At 42.7% G+C, this 15,572-nt stretch overlaps 1 protein-coding gene across 4 annotated transcripts in view; it reads left to right on the plus strand.

Annotated features, from left to right (window-relative positions):
* ACADSB (acyl-CoA dehydrogenase short/branched chain) overlaps window positions 1–15,572 on the plus strand; it is a 36,923-nt gene that overhangs the window by 715 nt on the left and 20,636 nt on the right. The window contains exon 2 of one of the 4 annotated variants that reach the window (XM_069566786.1): window positions 1,359–1,634. The exons of 2 other annotated variants lie outside the window; for them this stretch is intronic. Coding sequence is in view for 1 of the 2 variants with exons in the window: in XM_069566784.1 (XP_069422885.1) it covers window positions 1,514–1,549 (36 nt within the window). In the remaining variant the exon portion in view is untranslated. The remainder of the gene's footprint in view (window positions 1–1,358; window positions 1,635–15,572) is intronic. One more of the 4 variants, XM_069566784.1, reaches the window with a different exon arrangement.

A 15,572-nucleotide genomic window follows, 5' to 3' on the forward strand; every position in this document is an offset into this window, starting at 1 on the left:
TTGAGGGGGCGGAGGAGGTCCCAGATGACCTTGGCAGCGGCAAGAGGGGTCTTTTCCAACAGGACTGGGGTGGTGTATGCCCGGTCCCTGTCCAGGACCAGCGGTTCCCTCCCTCCGCCAGGTCTGTCCCAAGACCCGTTACCGCGGGCGGGCCACGACCCGGACCTGTTTCCAGGCCTCTGGTCCAACAGGCCTCAGTTTCCGTAAGGAAGGCTGGGAATAGCAGCTGGTGAGAAGTAGGCGAGGGGCTGGTCTAGAAGCTTCTTTGCAGGAGCAGTCAACCTTGCGTGCGGTCGGAGAGACAAGAGCTGCAAGGAAGCTTTTGCAGGTCACTGGGTCCTGAGACTCTTTGGAGGCATTTTGCAGAGATGTCACTTACCTGATGCCGGCTTTTCCCAATGCTTACATTTTCACCGCCTACCTTTCCCCCCTAAAAAGATTGTTGAAATGTGAGCAGCCTCATTCTGGGCAGTGTTCACGCTTTCCTCTTTAACACGGCCCGGCTCCAGAGTTAGAAAGGTACCTCGGAGCTGGTGGGCCTTACCGGCCAGAAGGAGAATATCCTCTGCCCTTTAACCCTGCTGGGACGCGAGCCTCTTGCACGGGTAGGCTCATCGTGGCACAGGGGAACCCTTTCCTATCCCTCTCCCTAGAAAGGGAACTGAAACCTACCTCCCAGGAGTTGTACCGAACTCCGCTTTCCAGACCTCCAAAAACTGTAGACTCTTGCGTCGGGTTCTCATCACGTTGAACCTTCAGCCCTTAAAACGCGCTTTCCAGAGCTATCCCAATGCACTCCTGTTTGTTGGGGCACTTTATGGGAACTTTCCCACGGCTGGCTGTTTGCTTTTTATACTTATTTGCTTTTGTTTTTGGTGAATTATAGCCCGTCTGCTGTTTCAGTCTGATACCCAGAGGCAAGGCTTTTTGTTTCATTAGAGATAATTAATGTTTGGCTCTTTTACAGGCTTGGGGTATTAAGGAAATTAGTAAAATCACATTAGTGTGTTGTCACAAAGAATTATGTTTTTATGGTTATTGTTTAATACCATTTTATAACCATTGTGTAATACTTTAGCACAGAAAGTTCACTGTATTTCACAATTTGAGCCTCTTTCATGTTCTAGAGCCAACATTTATTGATCACATGCTATGTGGCAGCCATGTGCTTGGTGCTTTACCTGTATCATCTCATTTAATTCTCACAACCATTCTAAAAATTAGTTTATAATCTTTCAGAAGCAGAGGCTCACTCTAAAAAAAGTTAAGTGACTTGACTTGCTCAAAGTCCGTTAACTAGAAAATGGTAGAGCTGGTATTCTAACTGGTCTGTGTCTTTCCATTCGCACTGTTCACAGAACCCAGGGTAGATAAGGCAAGACCAGGGAAGCTGGAAGAAGACTGAAGGAGCTGTGGGGACTGCAGACATGTGTTTATTCTCCAGTCAGCGGCAGCAGCAGCAAGGAGTCTTCAAAGACTACTTACTGATGTACTAAGACAGACAAAGTGACCCATGGCCAAGTGGGCGCACAGGCCCAGTGCTACCAAGGTCAGAATATCATTGTTTACAGAACATAAGGTGTGAGACCATGAGAGAGTGGGACAGGAGAGCCTGACTGACTTCATGTTGTCAGGTAATTTCTCCACAGTCTGTTTCTAAGCTTAACCTTCCTGCACCAGCCTCCCCTTCCTCAGAGATATCAAAAGCCTATTGTTTGGGTTTGTTGGTTTTATTGTGGCCTTTGGAGCTCTTTGGGCTTCCCTTGTGGCTCAGCTGGTAAAGAATCTGCCTGCAGTGCGGGAGTCCTGGGTTCAACTCCTGGCTTGGGAAGATAACCTAGAGAAGAGATAGGCTACCCACTCCAGTATTCTGGCCTGGAGGATGCCATGGCCTGTGTAGACCATGGAGTCGCAAAGAGTCATGACTGAGCGGCTTTCATTTTCACTTGTAGCTTTGTTACATAAGTTAGCAAAATCTGATGGACAGGATGTTGCCTGTAGCAGAGTGTGTTAGAACATGGGTTCCGTAGACTGATCGCTCAGGTCATGGGCAGCTTACTTAACCACTTTGGGTCTCAGTTTCTTGACCTGTAAAACGGGGAGAATAACAGTACTTATACAGTGGGATCTTTGTGAACATTAAATTAATTCGTATGTAGGTGTGAGTGAAGCACTTGAAACAGTGCCCAGCATAGAGTCGGCTCTCTTTGTTAGCTTAATATTGCCTTGCATGAATTAGTGCCAGTGCTAAATAAATAGTTCAGAGAGATGTGCTTACAGGAGGTGGGGCTTGACGTGAGCACCAAAAACAGGGATATCTTAGGTTTAAGTAAAGCTCAGAGGGTGAAGGTTCCAGACCAAGAGATGTGTTAACAAAGGTGTGGAGGTTGGAATGAGGAATAATTGTGCCAGGATAGCTGATGTGGTGCTTGCAGAGGGATGGAACGAATTCAGCCGGCAAGACTCTACCATGTTCAGAGGTTATGTCTGTCTCTACTTGTTCCTATAGCACGGAGTATAGCCCAAACAGCATTGCCCACAGTCACAGACAACAGCCCTTTTTTGTTTACTAAAACACAGCACTGAAAATGCTATTACTCATCGGTACAGAAAGGACGGTATTTCTTTGCAGTTTGTTTACCACCCTCCTTTCTCTCTGGTGCCCCAAAGGCTAACCCTAAAGATCTTCTCTGGCAGCCATAAGATTCTTTCTCCTTTCTCTTACAATCGTTGGGTACTAACCCTATCTTTGACTCCCACTGAGATGGAGAAATTACATATTTTCTAAATGGAGTGGCTTAGTGATGGGTAAAGATTGGGATGTTTGGAGGAAAATTAATTTAGAGGAAACAGAGGGAAAATAATTCTCCGTTAGACTTTCAATTTTAAAAGATGTCAGTGAAACGTATCTCTGGAGAGTTTGGGAAGGTGGGCAGGATGAGGATCTGGAAATCAGAAAAACAAGAACTAAAGAAGTAGGTATTAGCTGAAGTCACAGATGATCATGGGACATCTGAGGGACTGAAAGCTCCAGAAAGCACAAGTCTGTCCCTCTTGGGGTACATTACAGACCATTCTGGGTGAATGTTGCAGAAAGGCAAAGCAAAGGAAGAATAAATGTAGGATATCTGAGGAGGGTTTGTAGCAAACGTGCTTTATTCAGAACTGGAGCAAAAGAAAGTTTAAGTTAAGTCACTCGGTTGTGTCTGAATCTTTGCGATCCCGTGGACTGTAGCCCACCAGGCTCCTCCATCCATGGGATTCTCCGGGCAAGAATACTGAAGTGGGTTGCCATTTCCTTCTCCAGGGAATCTTCCTGATCCAGGGATTGAACCCGGCTCTCCCGCGTTGCAGGCAGATGCTTTAACCTCTGAGCCAGCAAAAGAAGGAGAGGGCTATTTCAAGTCCTTTCATAAGAGCAGAAGTACAAGCAGAGATTGTGCCACACAAAACAACCTAAGGAAAGCAAAGGCAAATGTTTTTTGAGAAGTTCCAAATACAGCCCCCTAACCCAGGGCAAATTTATGATGCTGGATTGAAAATTGAGGCAGGGTGTGAACTTGGTTCATTGAACCATGAAGAACTGCCTGAGGCGCTAGATCTGTCGTCATTCGGTTTGGCAGCCACCTGGCCCCTTCTGGTGTCGGACTATGCCATGCCTGTTCTGGAATTTAGGTGTGCTAACTTTGACCTTTGTTTTATCTGCTACCAGCCTGGCTTCCCTGAAGAGGAGGAAAGGTCAAAGAAATTCCCAGCTCCCAGAAGGTATTGGACCCAAGTTAATCGCACAGTTAAAAAACCAGATTCATTAATAATTCCTTCTTTTAAGATTCCTTTGGAAGTAAAGGGAAGTTAGTCTTTGCTTTCATTTTTGTGCATTGGTAGTTTGGGAAGGAGAACGTGCTGACTTGCAAAGGTTACACAGAAGGCAAACAGGTTTCCTTTATGCTGGTTCGGGCACTGTACTCTGTCTTGGTTGATTTAGCCCATTCCTGAGGCAGTCTGCTGTTCTTCTAGAAGGTGGTGGCATTGTTAGGAACTACTAGTGACTGGAATGAAGAGCTAGAGACTAATGGAAGGGAGAGATTACATGTTCAGTAGTTTTGGGGAACACCTTAGAAGAGAAGCTACTGTTTAGAGAGAAAGCATGCAGGAATTCAAGAGATTCTGCTGCTAAAGTTTTGGCTCGAGCATATTAAAACAGAGAAAGGATCAGCTTTAAAACCTACAGTAAAGTATGCAGTACTTATGTCAGATCTTAAAATGGATATCCTATGTTTAGTCAGAATTGAGTAGGAACCGTATCTTTCAAATCTAAATTCTTCGTTAACTGACCTATCAACCTAGAGAACTGTTTGTATGCCATATTACGCCTTTATCGTCTCATGGAGCATAAAAACATCAGAAAATCACAGTTCTCGTCTTGATTAGGTTAGTTAACCTAAAGCAGTAACAAGAAATGAGCATAATTAAGCGCATGCATGTGTGCTAAGTCGCTTCTGTTGTGTCTGACTGTGTGACCCCATGAACTATATAGCCCACCAGGCTCCTCTGTCCATGGGGTTATCCAGGCAAGAATACTGGAATGGATTACTGTGCCCTCCTCCAGGAATCTTCCTGACCCAGGGATCAAAGTTTCATCTCCTACATTGCAAGCGGATTCTTCATCCCTGAGCCACCTGTGAAGCCCATAATTAAGCAAATTGACATTTAATCTTGTATGTATTATCTAAAAAAACTTGGTATGAAGGACCTTCCTCCTCTCTTCTTCTATTTCCTTTTTGGAGTAACTCATATATATTTTGAAGGAGGAAATGGCAGCCCACTCCAGTATTCTTGCCTGGAAAATCCCATGGGCAGAGAATCCTGGTGGGCTACAGTCCATGGGGGTCACAAGAGTTGGTCAGGACAGAGCAACTAACACTTTCACTTTGCTTTCACTTTGCTTTCACTTTGAAACTGTTTTTCACCTTAGCCCTACCATTGTCCATTCCTGCCAGCAGGATATGAGAGATCCTGTTTCTCCTTCTTCTTACCAGCAGTTGGAGTACTCAGTAAATTGTTTTAGTTTAGCCATTCTCATAGGTATGTAATTATATCCCACTGTGTTAATTTACTTTTAAAGTAATTCTTTCAGTTTAGCTCAGTTCAGTTGCTCAGTCGAGTCTGACTCTTTGCGACCCCATGAACCGGAGAGTGCCAGGTCTCCCTGTCCATCACCCAACTCCCAGAGTTTACCCAAACTCATGTCCGTTGAGTCGCTGATGCCATCTAACCATCTCATCCTCTGTCATCCCCTTCTCCTTCTGCATTCAATCTTTCCTTACATCAGGGTCTTTTCAAATGAGTCAGCTCTTTGCATCAGGTGGCCAAAATATTGGGGTTTCAGCTTCAACATTAGTCCTTCCAATGAATACCCAGGACTGATTTCCTTTAGGATGGACTGGTTGGATCTCCTTGCAGTCCAAGGGACTCTTGAGAGTCTTCTCCAACACCACAGTTCAAAAGCATCATTTCTTCAGTGCTCAGCTTGCTTTATAGTCCAATTCTCACATCCATACATGACCCCAGGAAAAACCATAGCCCTGACTAGATGGACCTTTGTTGGCAAAGTAATCTCTCTGCTTTTGAATATGCTATCTAGATGGGTCATAACTTTCCTTCCAAGGAGTAAGCGTCTTTTAATTTCATGGCTGCAATCACCATCTGCAGTGATTTTGGAGCTCAGAAAAATAAAGTCAGCCACTGTTTCCACTGTTTCCCCATCTATTTCCCATGAAGTGATAGGACTGGATGCCATGATCTTCGTTTTCTGAATGTTGAGCTTTAAGCCAACTTTTTCACTCTCCTCTTTCACTTTCATCAAGAGGCTTTTTAGTTCTTCTTCACTTTTCTGCCATGAGGGTGGTGTTATCTGCGTATCTGAGGTTACTGACACTTCTCCGAGCAATCTTAATTCCAGCTTGTGCTTCCTCCAGCCCAGCGTTTCTCATGACGTATTCTGCACTAAGTTAAATAAGCAGGGTGACAATATACAGCCTTGACATACTCCTTGCCAATTTGGAATGAGTCTGTGTTGCTTCCTGACCTGCATACAGGTTTCTCAAGAGACAGGTCAGGTGGTCTGCTATTCCCATCTCTTTCAGAATTTTCCACAGTTTGTTGTGATCCACACAGTCAAAGGCTTTGGCATAGTCAATAAAGCAGAAATGGATTTTTTTCTGGAACTCTCTTGCTTTTTTGATGATCCAGCAGATGTTGGCAATTTGATCTCTAATTCCTCTCCCTTTTATGAAACCACCTTGAACATCTGTAAGATCACAGTTCACGTATTGCTGAAGCCTGGCTTGGAGAGTTTTGAGCATTGCTTTACTAGCGTGTGAGATGAATGCAATTGTGCGGTAGTTTGCCCAGTCTTTGGCATTGCCTTTCTTTGGGACTGGAATGAAAACTGACCTTTTCCAGTCCTGTGACCACTGCTGAGTTTTCCAAATTTGCTGACATATTGAGTGCAGCACTTTCACAGCATCATCTTTTAGGATTTGAAATAGCTCAACTGGAATCCCATCACCTCCACTAGCTTTGTTCGTAGTGATGCTTTCTAAGGCCCACTTGACTTCACATTCCAGGATGTCTGGCTCTAGATGAGTGATCACACTGTGTGCAGACTTATAAATGAAGACAAGTATAAGAACAGTATGACACAAGTTGTTTGTTTTTTTTTAAAACTATGAGAGGCATGCAGAGACCTAAACATTGGCCTACCAGCTGTTTTGGCAAGATGCTAGGGACATAGGAACCATGATATATTTGTTAATGGGAGGGAGAATGGTTTAACTGCTGCAAAGCGCAGTTAAGGAAAAATTCATCAGTATTTTGAGTTTATTTTGCCCTTTGCTAGAGAATTCTTATCCTGCAGGTAGAAGTAAAATGCACAGACGTGAAATCATGTAGATCAAAAGTTACTCTTTGCAGCATCTTTTAAAGAAACTTTGCCAACAAAAGTCCATCTAGTCAAAGCTATGGTTTTCCCAGTAGTCATGTATGGATGTCAGAGTTGGACTATAAAGAAAGCTGAATGCCGAAGAATTGATGCTTTTGAACTGTGGTGTTGGAGAAGACTCTCAAGAGTCCCTTGGACTGCAAGGAGATCCAACCAGTCCATCCTAAAGGAAATTAGTCCTGAATATTCATTGGAAGGACTGATGTTGAAGCTGAAACTCCAATACTTTGGCCACCTGATGCAAAGAGCTGACTCATTTGAAAAGACCCTGATGCTGGGAAAGATTGAGGGCAGGAGGAGAAGGGGACGACAGAGGATGAGACGGCTGGATGGCATCACCAACTCAATGGACATGAATTTGAGCAAGCTCAGGGAGTTGGTGATAGATGGGTAAGCCTGGTGTGCTGCAGTCCATGTGGTCCCAAAGAGTTGGACATGACTGAACAACTGAACTCAACAGAATCAGAATTGGATATCCATTGAAACGTCTCTATCTAAAATTATCCTTGTTTTAATCAAATATAACCAAATTAAGGTTAAACTTGTTTGTAAACTGAATCTGGTTGATTGATCATAGTGGCTCCTTTAAATTGGCTGTGCTAGAATGTTTCATAAGGAGTCTCACGGCCAGGAAAACCATACCAAGTACCAAGGGCTTGTCATATGTTTTTGTGCTATGGATTTAGGTGAAGTCCTTGCTTTTTGAGATCCCCAAAATACTGTGAGATTTTTGCACCTGTTAAGATGTGGCCTTCCTAATTTCCCTGATAAAGCTGCTGGGAACGTAAGCGTTTTCAGTCTCTGGAGGGATCAGGTGGAGAGGAAAAAATGTTTCAAGTCTGCTGACAAATGTATAATTTACCAAATTGCTGTCAATCATATTAGCTTAAGGGGAAAGGTTTTCCTCATATCTGGGAAAGTAAGATTAAAAGCCAATAATATTTTACAAAACCAAAAAATTATAACCATATTCATCAGTGTATTCAAGTCAACTAGTTTCTTTTTAACAGTTCTATGAAATCAGTTTCCATTAGACCTTTTGTATATCTTAACTAGTTCAACAGTATGATTTAAAAGTTATTGAAAACCTGCAGTTGTCAAAAAATCCTTTCTTTGAATCTTCTTGAAGATTAAGCAGTTTTATGACGCACCATTTTAAGGGCAAGTCACTGCAGCTGGCAGCTCCAATGCAGAGCCCAGCCCCACGTTGGATACCAAAATCTGTTACTGAATTCAGGTTTGGCTACTTGCTACTCAAAGGCAATAATCAAGAGGCAAATGTCAGAAAAAAGGAAAAAATGCTTTAATCAGAAAAGCTGGAAATCTGGGGGAAAGGTGGGTTCATGTCCTGAGACCACCTCCAAAGATTCTGCTCAGCCCTGACAGTTTTTAAAGAGGAGAAAAAAGAGGGGAAGAATATCAGTGAATCCCTGAGGCAGAAAGTTGGATTCTGCTTCCTTCTCCATTGTATGTAGACTGGCTGATTCTCTTGGGGTTATACAGCTAGTCTTGGAAAAGAATTAGCAGAGTAGGCAAGTCAAGGTGTGCATTCTGGAGAGTGTTAAGTCAGGAGTTAGGTTGCTCTGTGCTCTCATTTCTTTAAGTACGTTCTCTGAAGGGAAGAAGACAGAAATGGGGAAACAGGAAAGGGGCCGAAGAGCTGCTTTCACAGGTCTGTAGTGTCAAAATCAAGTTGAATAGAAGGACCCTCAGTTGGTGCTGGAAAGTTGCTCGTTGGTGTGGGGAAGCCCCTCAGATGTTGGAATTGGTCTCAGAATCATTACAAGTGAATCACACAACCATGCTGAGATGGGGTGAAGAAAGAACTTTCAGAAGCAGTCTTGACTGGGTTCAGTTCAGTTCAGTTCAGTTGCTCAGTCCTGTCTGACTCTTTGCGACACCATGATTGCAGCACGCCAGGCCACCCTGTCCATCACCAACTCCCGGAGTTCACCCAAACTCATGTCCATCGAGTCAGTGATGCCATCCAGCCATCTCATTCTCTGTCGTCCCCTTCTCCTCCTGCCCTCAATCCCTCCCAGCATCAGAGTCTTTTCCAATGAGTCAACTCTTGAGTTGGCCAAAGTATTGGACTTTCAGCTTTTAGCATCAGTCCTTCCAATGAACACCCAGGACTGATCTCCTTTAGAATGAACTGGTTGGATCTCCTTGCAGTCCAAGGGACTCTCGAGAGTCTTCTCCAACACCACAGTTCAGAAGCATCCATTCTTCGGCGCTCAGCTTTCTTCACAGTCCAACTCTCACATCCATACATGACCACTGGAAAAACCATAGCCCTGACTAGATGGACCTTTGTTGACAAAGTAATGTCTCTGCTTTTGAATATGCTATCTAGATTGGTCATAACTTTCCTTCCAAGGAGTAAGCGTCTTTTAATTTCATGGCTGCAATCACCATCTGCAGTGATTTTGGAGCTCAGAAAAATAAAGTCAGCCACTGTTTCCCCATCTATTTGCCATGAAGTGATGGGACCAGATGCCATGATCTTCGTTTTCTGAATGTTGAGCTTTAAGCCAACATTTTCACTCTCCTCTTTCACTTTCCTAAGAGGCTTTTTAGTTCCTCTTCACTTTCTGCCATAAAGGTGATATCATCTGCGTATCTGAGGTTATTGATATTTCTCCCAGCAATCTTGATTCCAGCTTGTGCTTCTTCCATTCTAGTGTTTCTCATGATGTACTCTGCATATAAGTTAAATAAGCAGGGTGACAATATACAGCCTTGATGTACTCCTTTTCCTATTTGGAACCAGTCTGTTGTTCCATGTCCAGTTCTTATTGTTGCTTCCTGACCTGCATATGTTTCTCAAGAGGCAGGTTAGGTGGTCTGGTATTCCCATCTCTTTCAGAATTTTCCACAGTTTGTTGTGATCCACACAGTCAAAGGTTTTGACTGGGTACATGGGGCTAAAGACAGAACTGGACTCAAGCACCTTGATTAATTTGATTCTCATGGTGTAGTGTGTTCTGAAATGATTTCATGTATGTGCTACATTTGAGTAAGCAAATTCATCCTAGATTATGAGCCCATAGCCAGGTTTCTCATTGTCAGAAGTTCATACAAGAAAAACTGGCTGGAATGAACTGTTGTGAAGTCTGGCGCTTAGTGGAATTTAAAAAAAAAAAAGAGATTCTGGCACATGTACAGGGAGGAGAGTCAGGGAGGCACAGTGGAGGGAACCGCTGTGTACGGGGGTGCAAGGTCTTGTTGTATCCGATCGTGTCCTTGGAAAAGACCTCTCCTCTGTCTTCCTTTTTACCTTTCAGATGTGTGAAAGCTTCTTGACCGAAACACTTGAAGGATGTTTCCAACACCACTTTGTTAGCTAGAACGTAGCAGAGAAGGGCTGCGATTCCGTCAATGAGTTAAACAAGTTTCACCAGAACGCTCGGCAGTTGGGCCTTCTTAAACATTTTTGTGCTGTTTGTGGAAGGTAGACAGAAATGTAGTTGCGTTTATAGACCTTTTCTCAAAATGTTTTAAAATGCATAAAATATATAGGATCATAAAGGAAATCAGTTACCATAAAAGTGATACGTATACCTTATGTTGTGATACAAGAATATGTGCTTCTTAAGTAAGAGCTGACAGAAGTTTGGATAACAACTATAATTTTGAAGTGGTGATGAGCTCCCAACAATATTTCAACTGATGTAAAGGTATCTGTGATTTATTTTGGTGACAGTCACAGATGATAACAACTGTAACTTGTTGCCAACATTCATGATCAAAGAATGCAGATTTCTTTGATTAGCATTACCTGGCGTGCTATGATTCATGGGGTCGCAAAGAGTCAGACACTAGTGAGCGACTGAACTGAACTGAATCAAATATTAGCATACTCTCTAATATTCCAGTTAGAGGTTAGTGAAATAAAATATAGTTTTCCCCCATCTATGTTTCATGGGCTTTGTTGTTCTGCCTGTAGGAGCCTGCAGACCCCAGATTTGATCATTAGTACTTCTGAGCGCAGCAGAACTCTGGGCAGTTGAGTAGGAAACAGATCAGACTCAAGCTTCGAAAAGTATTTGGCAAGGTATAAATAACCATTATTCCGTTCAGCTAGCAATTGCTGCTCTATACAAAAAAATGTGATGATGTGGTGCAATGGGTTATAACCGTGGAAAATCATTTTGATGGAGTGGACACCAAATTGCAGAGGCTGAGGTCAACACTGAAGGGCAGGGGGCAGTTGAAAATCATCGTGGAAACCTTAGGCTGAGCTGTTAAAGGCTCGGCAAGGAGACATCTCCTTTATTAAGAACTGCTGTGTTAAAAGGAAATCTTTTTTTTTTTTTTTTCCTGCCCAAAAGGAGAGGTGTTATCTTTCAATGCTTTGGTTTATAATGGATTCCACTCACTTAGCATATACAGCCACTATTTTATGATGAATATCTTCAGTAATCTCCTATACTCATACACCACTTCTTTTTTTTTTTTTAAAGATAAAGACTTATAGTATGTACCTATGACATTGTTAGTAAGCTGTTCACACTTCTCAGTCTTTTCCTTAAGATGAAATGTTTTAAAAACAACTTTATTCTTCCTTTAAAAAAATACAATTGGTGACTATAAAATGCATTCTTAGCATTAAGTAAGTGATTAACTATTTGCCATGCCAGAGATGTTACTTGTTTTTACACATTCATTTTATAGCTGAACTACATTAACTGATCCAGGTAAACAATAAGAAAACTACTAAGGTGGATAAAATGTCTTTGAAAGGACTCAAACTGGTTCTTTTCATTTCTACAGTTATCCAGGCTAGAAAGTCACCATCTGCAGGATCTAAGAGGGAAAATCAGTTCAACTTGAAATCAGGGAGCAAAAATCGATTAAGTTGTTGCTCAAGAGAGCAAAATGTATATATATCAAACTCTCTTTACTTTACAAACAAATGTATTTCTTATGACCCTTTACATGTTGAAAGCTTATTTTGGGACTAAAGGTACCGCATTATAGTTCTCTTGCTTCTGACTCTGGCCACCTCTGCTTGGTTCTTAAACCAAATTTTTACATAGGCACTGTTAATCCATTTTGTAATTCATTTTCTTATGTTTAGAATAAGGCAATTAAATTATTTCTTTAAAATAAATTGCAAGGCAATATTAACACTGCATTTGCTTCTTAGAGCAAATATTTAGCCTTTTTTAGCCATTTAGTTTTTTTTTTTTTAATTTTCAGATGGTCTTTATTTTTTTTTTTACTTCTTTTTTTTAATTTTAGTTTGTTATTTTTTAAATTTTAAAATCTTTAATTCTTACACGCGTTCCCAAACCTGAACCCCCCTCCCACCTCCCTCCCAATAACATCTCTCTGGGTCATCCCCATGCACCAGCCCCAAGCATGCTGCATCCTGCGTCAGACATAGACTGGCGATTCAATTCTTACATGATAGTATACATGTTAGAATGTCATTCTCCCAAATCATCCCACCCTCTCCCTCTCCCTCTGAGTCCAAAAGTCCGTTATACACAACTGTGTCTCTTTCCCTGTCTTGCATACAGGGTCGTCATTGCCATCTTCCTAAATTCCATATATATGTGTTAGTATACTGTATTGGTGTTTTTCTTTCTGGCTTACTTCACTCTGTATAATCGGCTCCAGTTTCATCCATCTCATCAGAACTGATTCAAATGAATTCTTTTTAACGGCTGAGTAATACTCCATTGTGTATATGTACCACAGCTTTCTTATCCATTCATCTGCTGATGGACATCTAGGTTGTTTCCATGTCCTGGCTATTATAAACAGTGCTGCGATGAACATTGGGGTACATGTGTCTCTTTCCATTCTGGTTTCCTCGGTGTGTATGCCCAGAAGTGGGATTGCTGAGTCATAAGGTAGTTCTATTTGCAATTTTTTAAGGAATCTCCACACTGTTCTCCAAAGTGGCTGTACTAGTTTGCATTCCCACCAACAGTGTAGGAGGGTTCCCTTTTCTCCACACCCTCTCCAGCATTTATTGCTTGCAGATTTTTGGATCGCAGCCATTCTGACTGGTGTGAAGTGGTACCTCATTGTGGTTTTGATTTGCATTTCTCTAATAATGAGTGATGTTGAGCATCTTTTCATGTGTTTGTTAGCCATCCGTATGGCTTCTTTGGAGAAATGTCTATATACACCACTTCTTAAAAGTACGTTTGCCCCTGTTATCTTGTGTCTAAAGTAACTGCTATGGGTTGGACAGTCATATACTTTATCAGTAGCAATACTGAGACTAAGGGGGTCACAATTGTGTCAGTGGGGAAAACTGGATGCAGTAAGACCCCTGGCATCTTAAGTTTCTCAGTGCTGGGTTTTCTGCTGAAGAGCAGCTTTGATAGAAGGTGATGTACAGTGAGTTCTGTAGTGGGTTTAGTGAAGCAAATCTCCCCTAGAAATAAGAAATGTGGGCAGTGTATTACAGCTTTTGACATGTAATAGGCAAGATTCCAGAGCATTCTGTGGAGAACGTAGCTTGGTCCATTCTTTCATTCATTCGAATATAGATTGAGGGCCCCATCTGGCCACTGACCAGAAGCGCACGCACACTCACCTCCAGCTCCCCTTCTCCCACTCTTCTTCCCTCCTTGTGCCTGCTACTGCTGATCACTGTCTCCTTCTGCTGCTTAGCAACACTCCCCTGCCCCACCCCCCAGAGGCCGAGTGGGGAGCCCCTTCATATTTGCATTTCTTACTTGACTCCTTCTTGTCCTGTGTTTTCATTCTTGTTGTCTGTTTCAACAGTCAGAAAGCGGTGTCTTCCCCCTGCCTTTTATCTAGTCCCAAGTCTTCATGTCTCAGCTCTGTCTTTTAATGAGACAAAAAAAAAGGTCCATGCAACTTTGCCCTGAATTACCTGTCTCCTAATTCTCAAAACAGAATCAGCTAGAAAAATTGAGATGGACACATTTTTTTTCCCCTGACTGGCCAGTATTTCTTTTCCCCAGGAGAACCCAGAGCAGACTGCATGTACTCTTAGGCACAGAACTGCAAAGACTAACCCCTATGTAGGCGAGATTAACAGTGATGTCAGACATGGTGACTCTTGCTTCTTTTTTCCTCTTTTTATCAATAAGGTTTTCAGTGAGCACTCAAAGCTATTAAGAAAATATATTGCAATGTATTACTACATAGGCTTTTTTTTTTTTTTTCAGGCCAGGCTTTAGTGGGACTCTTGCTGCAGGGTGGGGGTGTATGAGAACAAATCAACAGGTTCCCTTGCTTGCTCTGCACCCCAAGGAAGGCTGAGCTTGTTCCTTATATGGGAAAGGGTAGGGATGTGTCCAGGGGTCAGGTAGGAGGGTAGCTTGCTTAGGTGGTCTGCCCATCCCTTAGGTGGTGGTGTGTGCTGTGGCATGCTTTTGCTCCAGGCTCTTCAGACATGGCAGTTGGGTTTTTTGGTCTCTTTGTATCTTTTGCCCAGAATCTGCCCTAACTGCTAAATGCAGGCAGTTATTTTTCATCCCATATAGTTTCTTTGTATTTTATTGCTGGAGGAGAGGTTGTTCAGGTATAAGCTTTGCAGCAGTGCAGCAAAGGGTCCCAGATCCCAGACCTGTCTCATTCCCCACTGAGAGACTCTACGTTGTTGTTCTTAAGATGTTGAAGGTCTCTTCTTCTGAAACTTCCTCCTACTAGACAGGGACCATAGACCCTAGAGGTATAGAAGTCCCTCTCTGACTGTTCCAAGGACCTGTAGGGACCTGGGCCACTCTCCACTGGAATGGGCTGAGTTCCTTGAGCCACCATGAGCCTTACATCAAGCTGTTGGAGCCAAAAGGACACAAACTTAACCAAAAGGTTAAACAAGCAAGGGATGTAAAGGAGAGCAATAGCCATTGAAAGACCTAAAAAGAGAAGGAACCTGGTTAACTTTGGTCTTCCTTAATGTTGATAAGGGAGGCAATATCACCTGGGCTTGTTCAGTTGAAGCCTCTCTGCCTGGGCTTGTGCAGTTCAGTTCAGTCTAGTTGCTCAGTCATGTCTGACTCTTTGTGACCCCATGGATTGCCAGGCCTCCCTGTCCTTCACCAATTCCTGGAGCTTACTCAAACTCCTGTCCATCAAGTTGGTGATAGCATCCAAGCATCTCATCCCTTGTTGTCCCCTTCTCCTCCCACATTCAATCTTTCCCAGCATCAGGGTCTTTTCCAATGACTCAGTTCTTTGCATCAGGTGGCCAGAGTATTGGAGTTTCAGCTTCAGCATCAGTCCTTCCAATGAATATTCAGGACTGATTTCCTTTAGGATGGACTAGCTTGATCTCCTTGCAGTCCAAGGGACTCTCGAGAGTCTTCTCCAAAACCACAGTTCAAAAGCATCAGTTCTTCAGCATTTAGCTTTCTTTATAGTCCAACTCTGACATCCATACATGACTACTGGGAAAACCATAGCTTTGACTAGATGGACCTTTGTTGGCAAAGTAATGTCTCTGCTTTTTAATATACTGTCTAGGTTGGTCATAGCTTTTCTTCCAAGGAGCAAGTGTCTTTTAATTTCATGGCTGCAGTCACCATCTGCAGTGATTTTGGAACCCAAGAAAATAAAGTCTCGGACTGTTTCC

The sequence above is a fragment of the Ovis canadensis genome, chromosome 22 (genome assembly GCF_042477335.2).
Source record: "Ovis canadensis isolate MfBH-ARS-UI-01 breed Bighorn chromosome 22, ARS-UI_OviCan_v2, whole genome shotgun sequence".
Classification (NCBI taxonomy): Eukaryota; Metazoa; Chordata; class Mammalia; order Artiodactyla; family Bovidae; genus Ovis; species Ovis canadensis.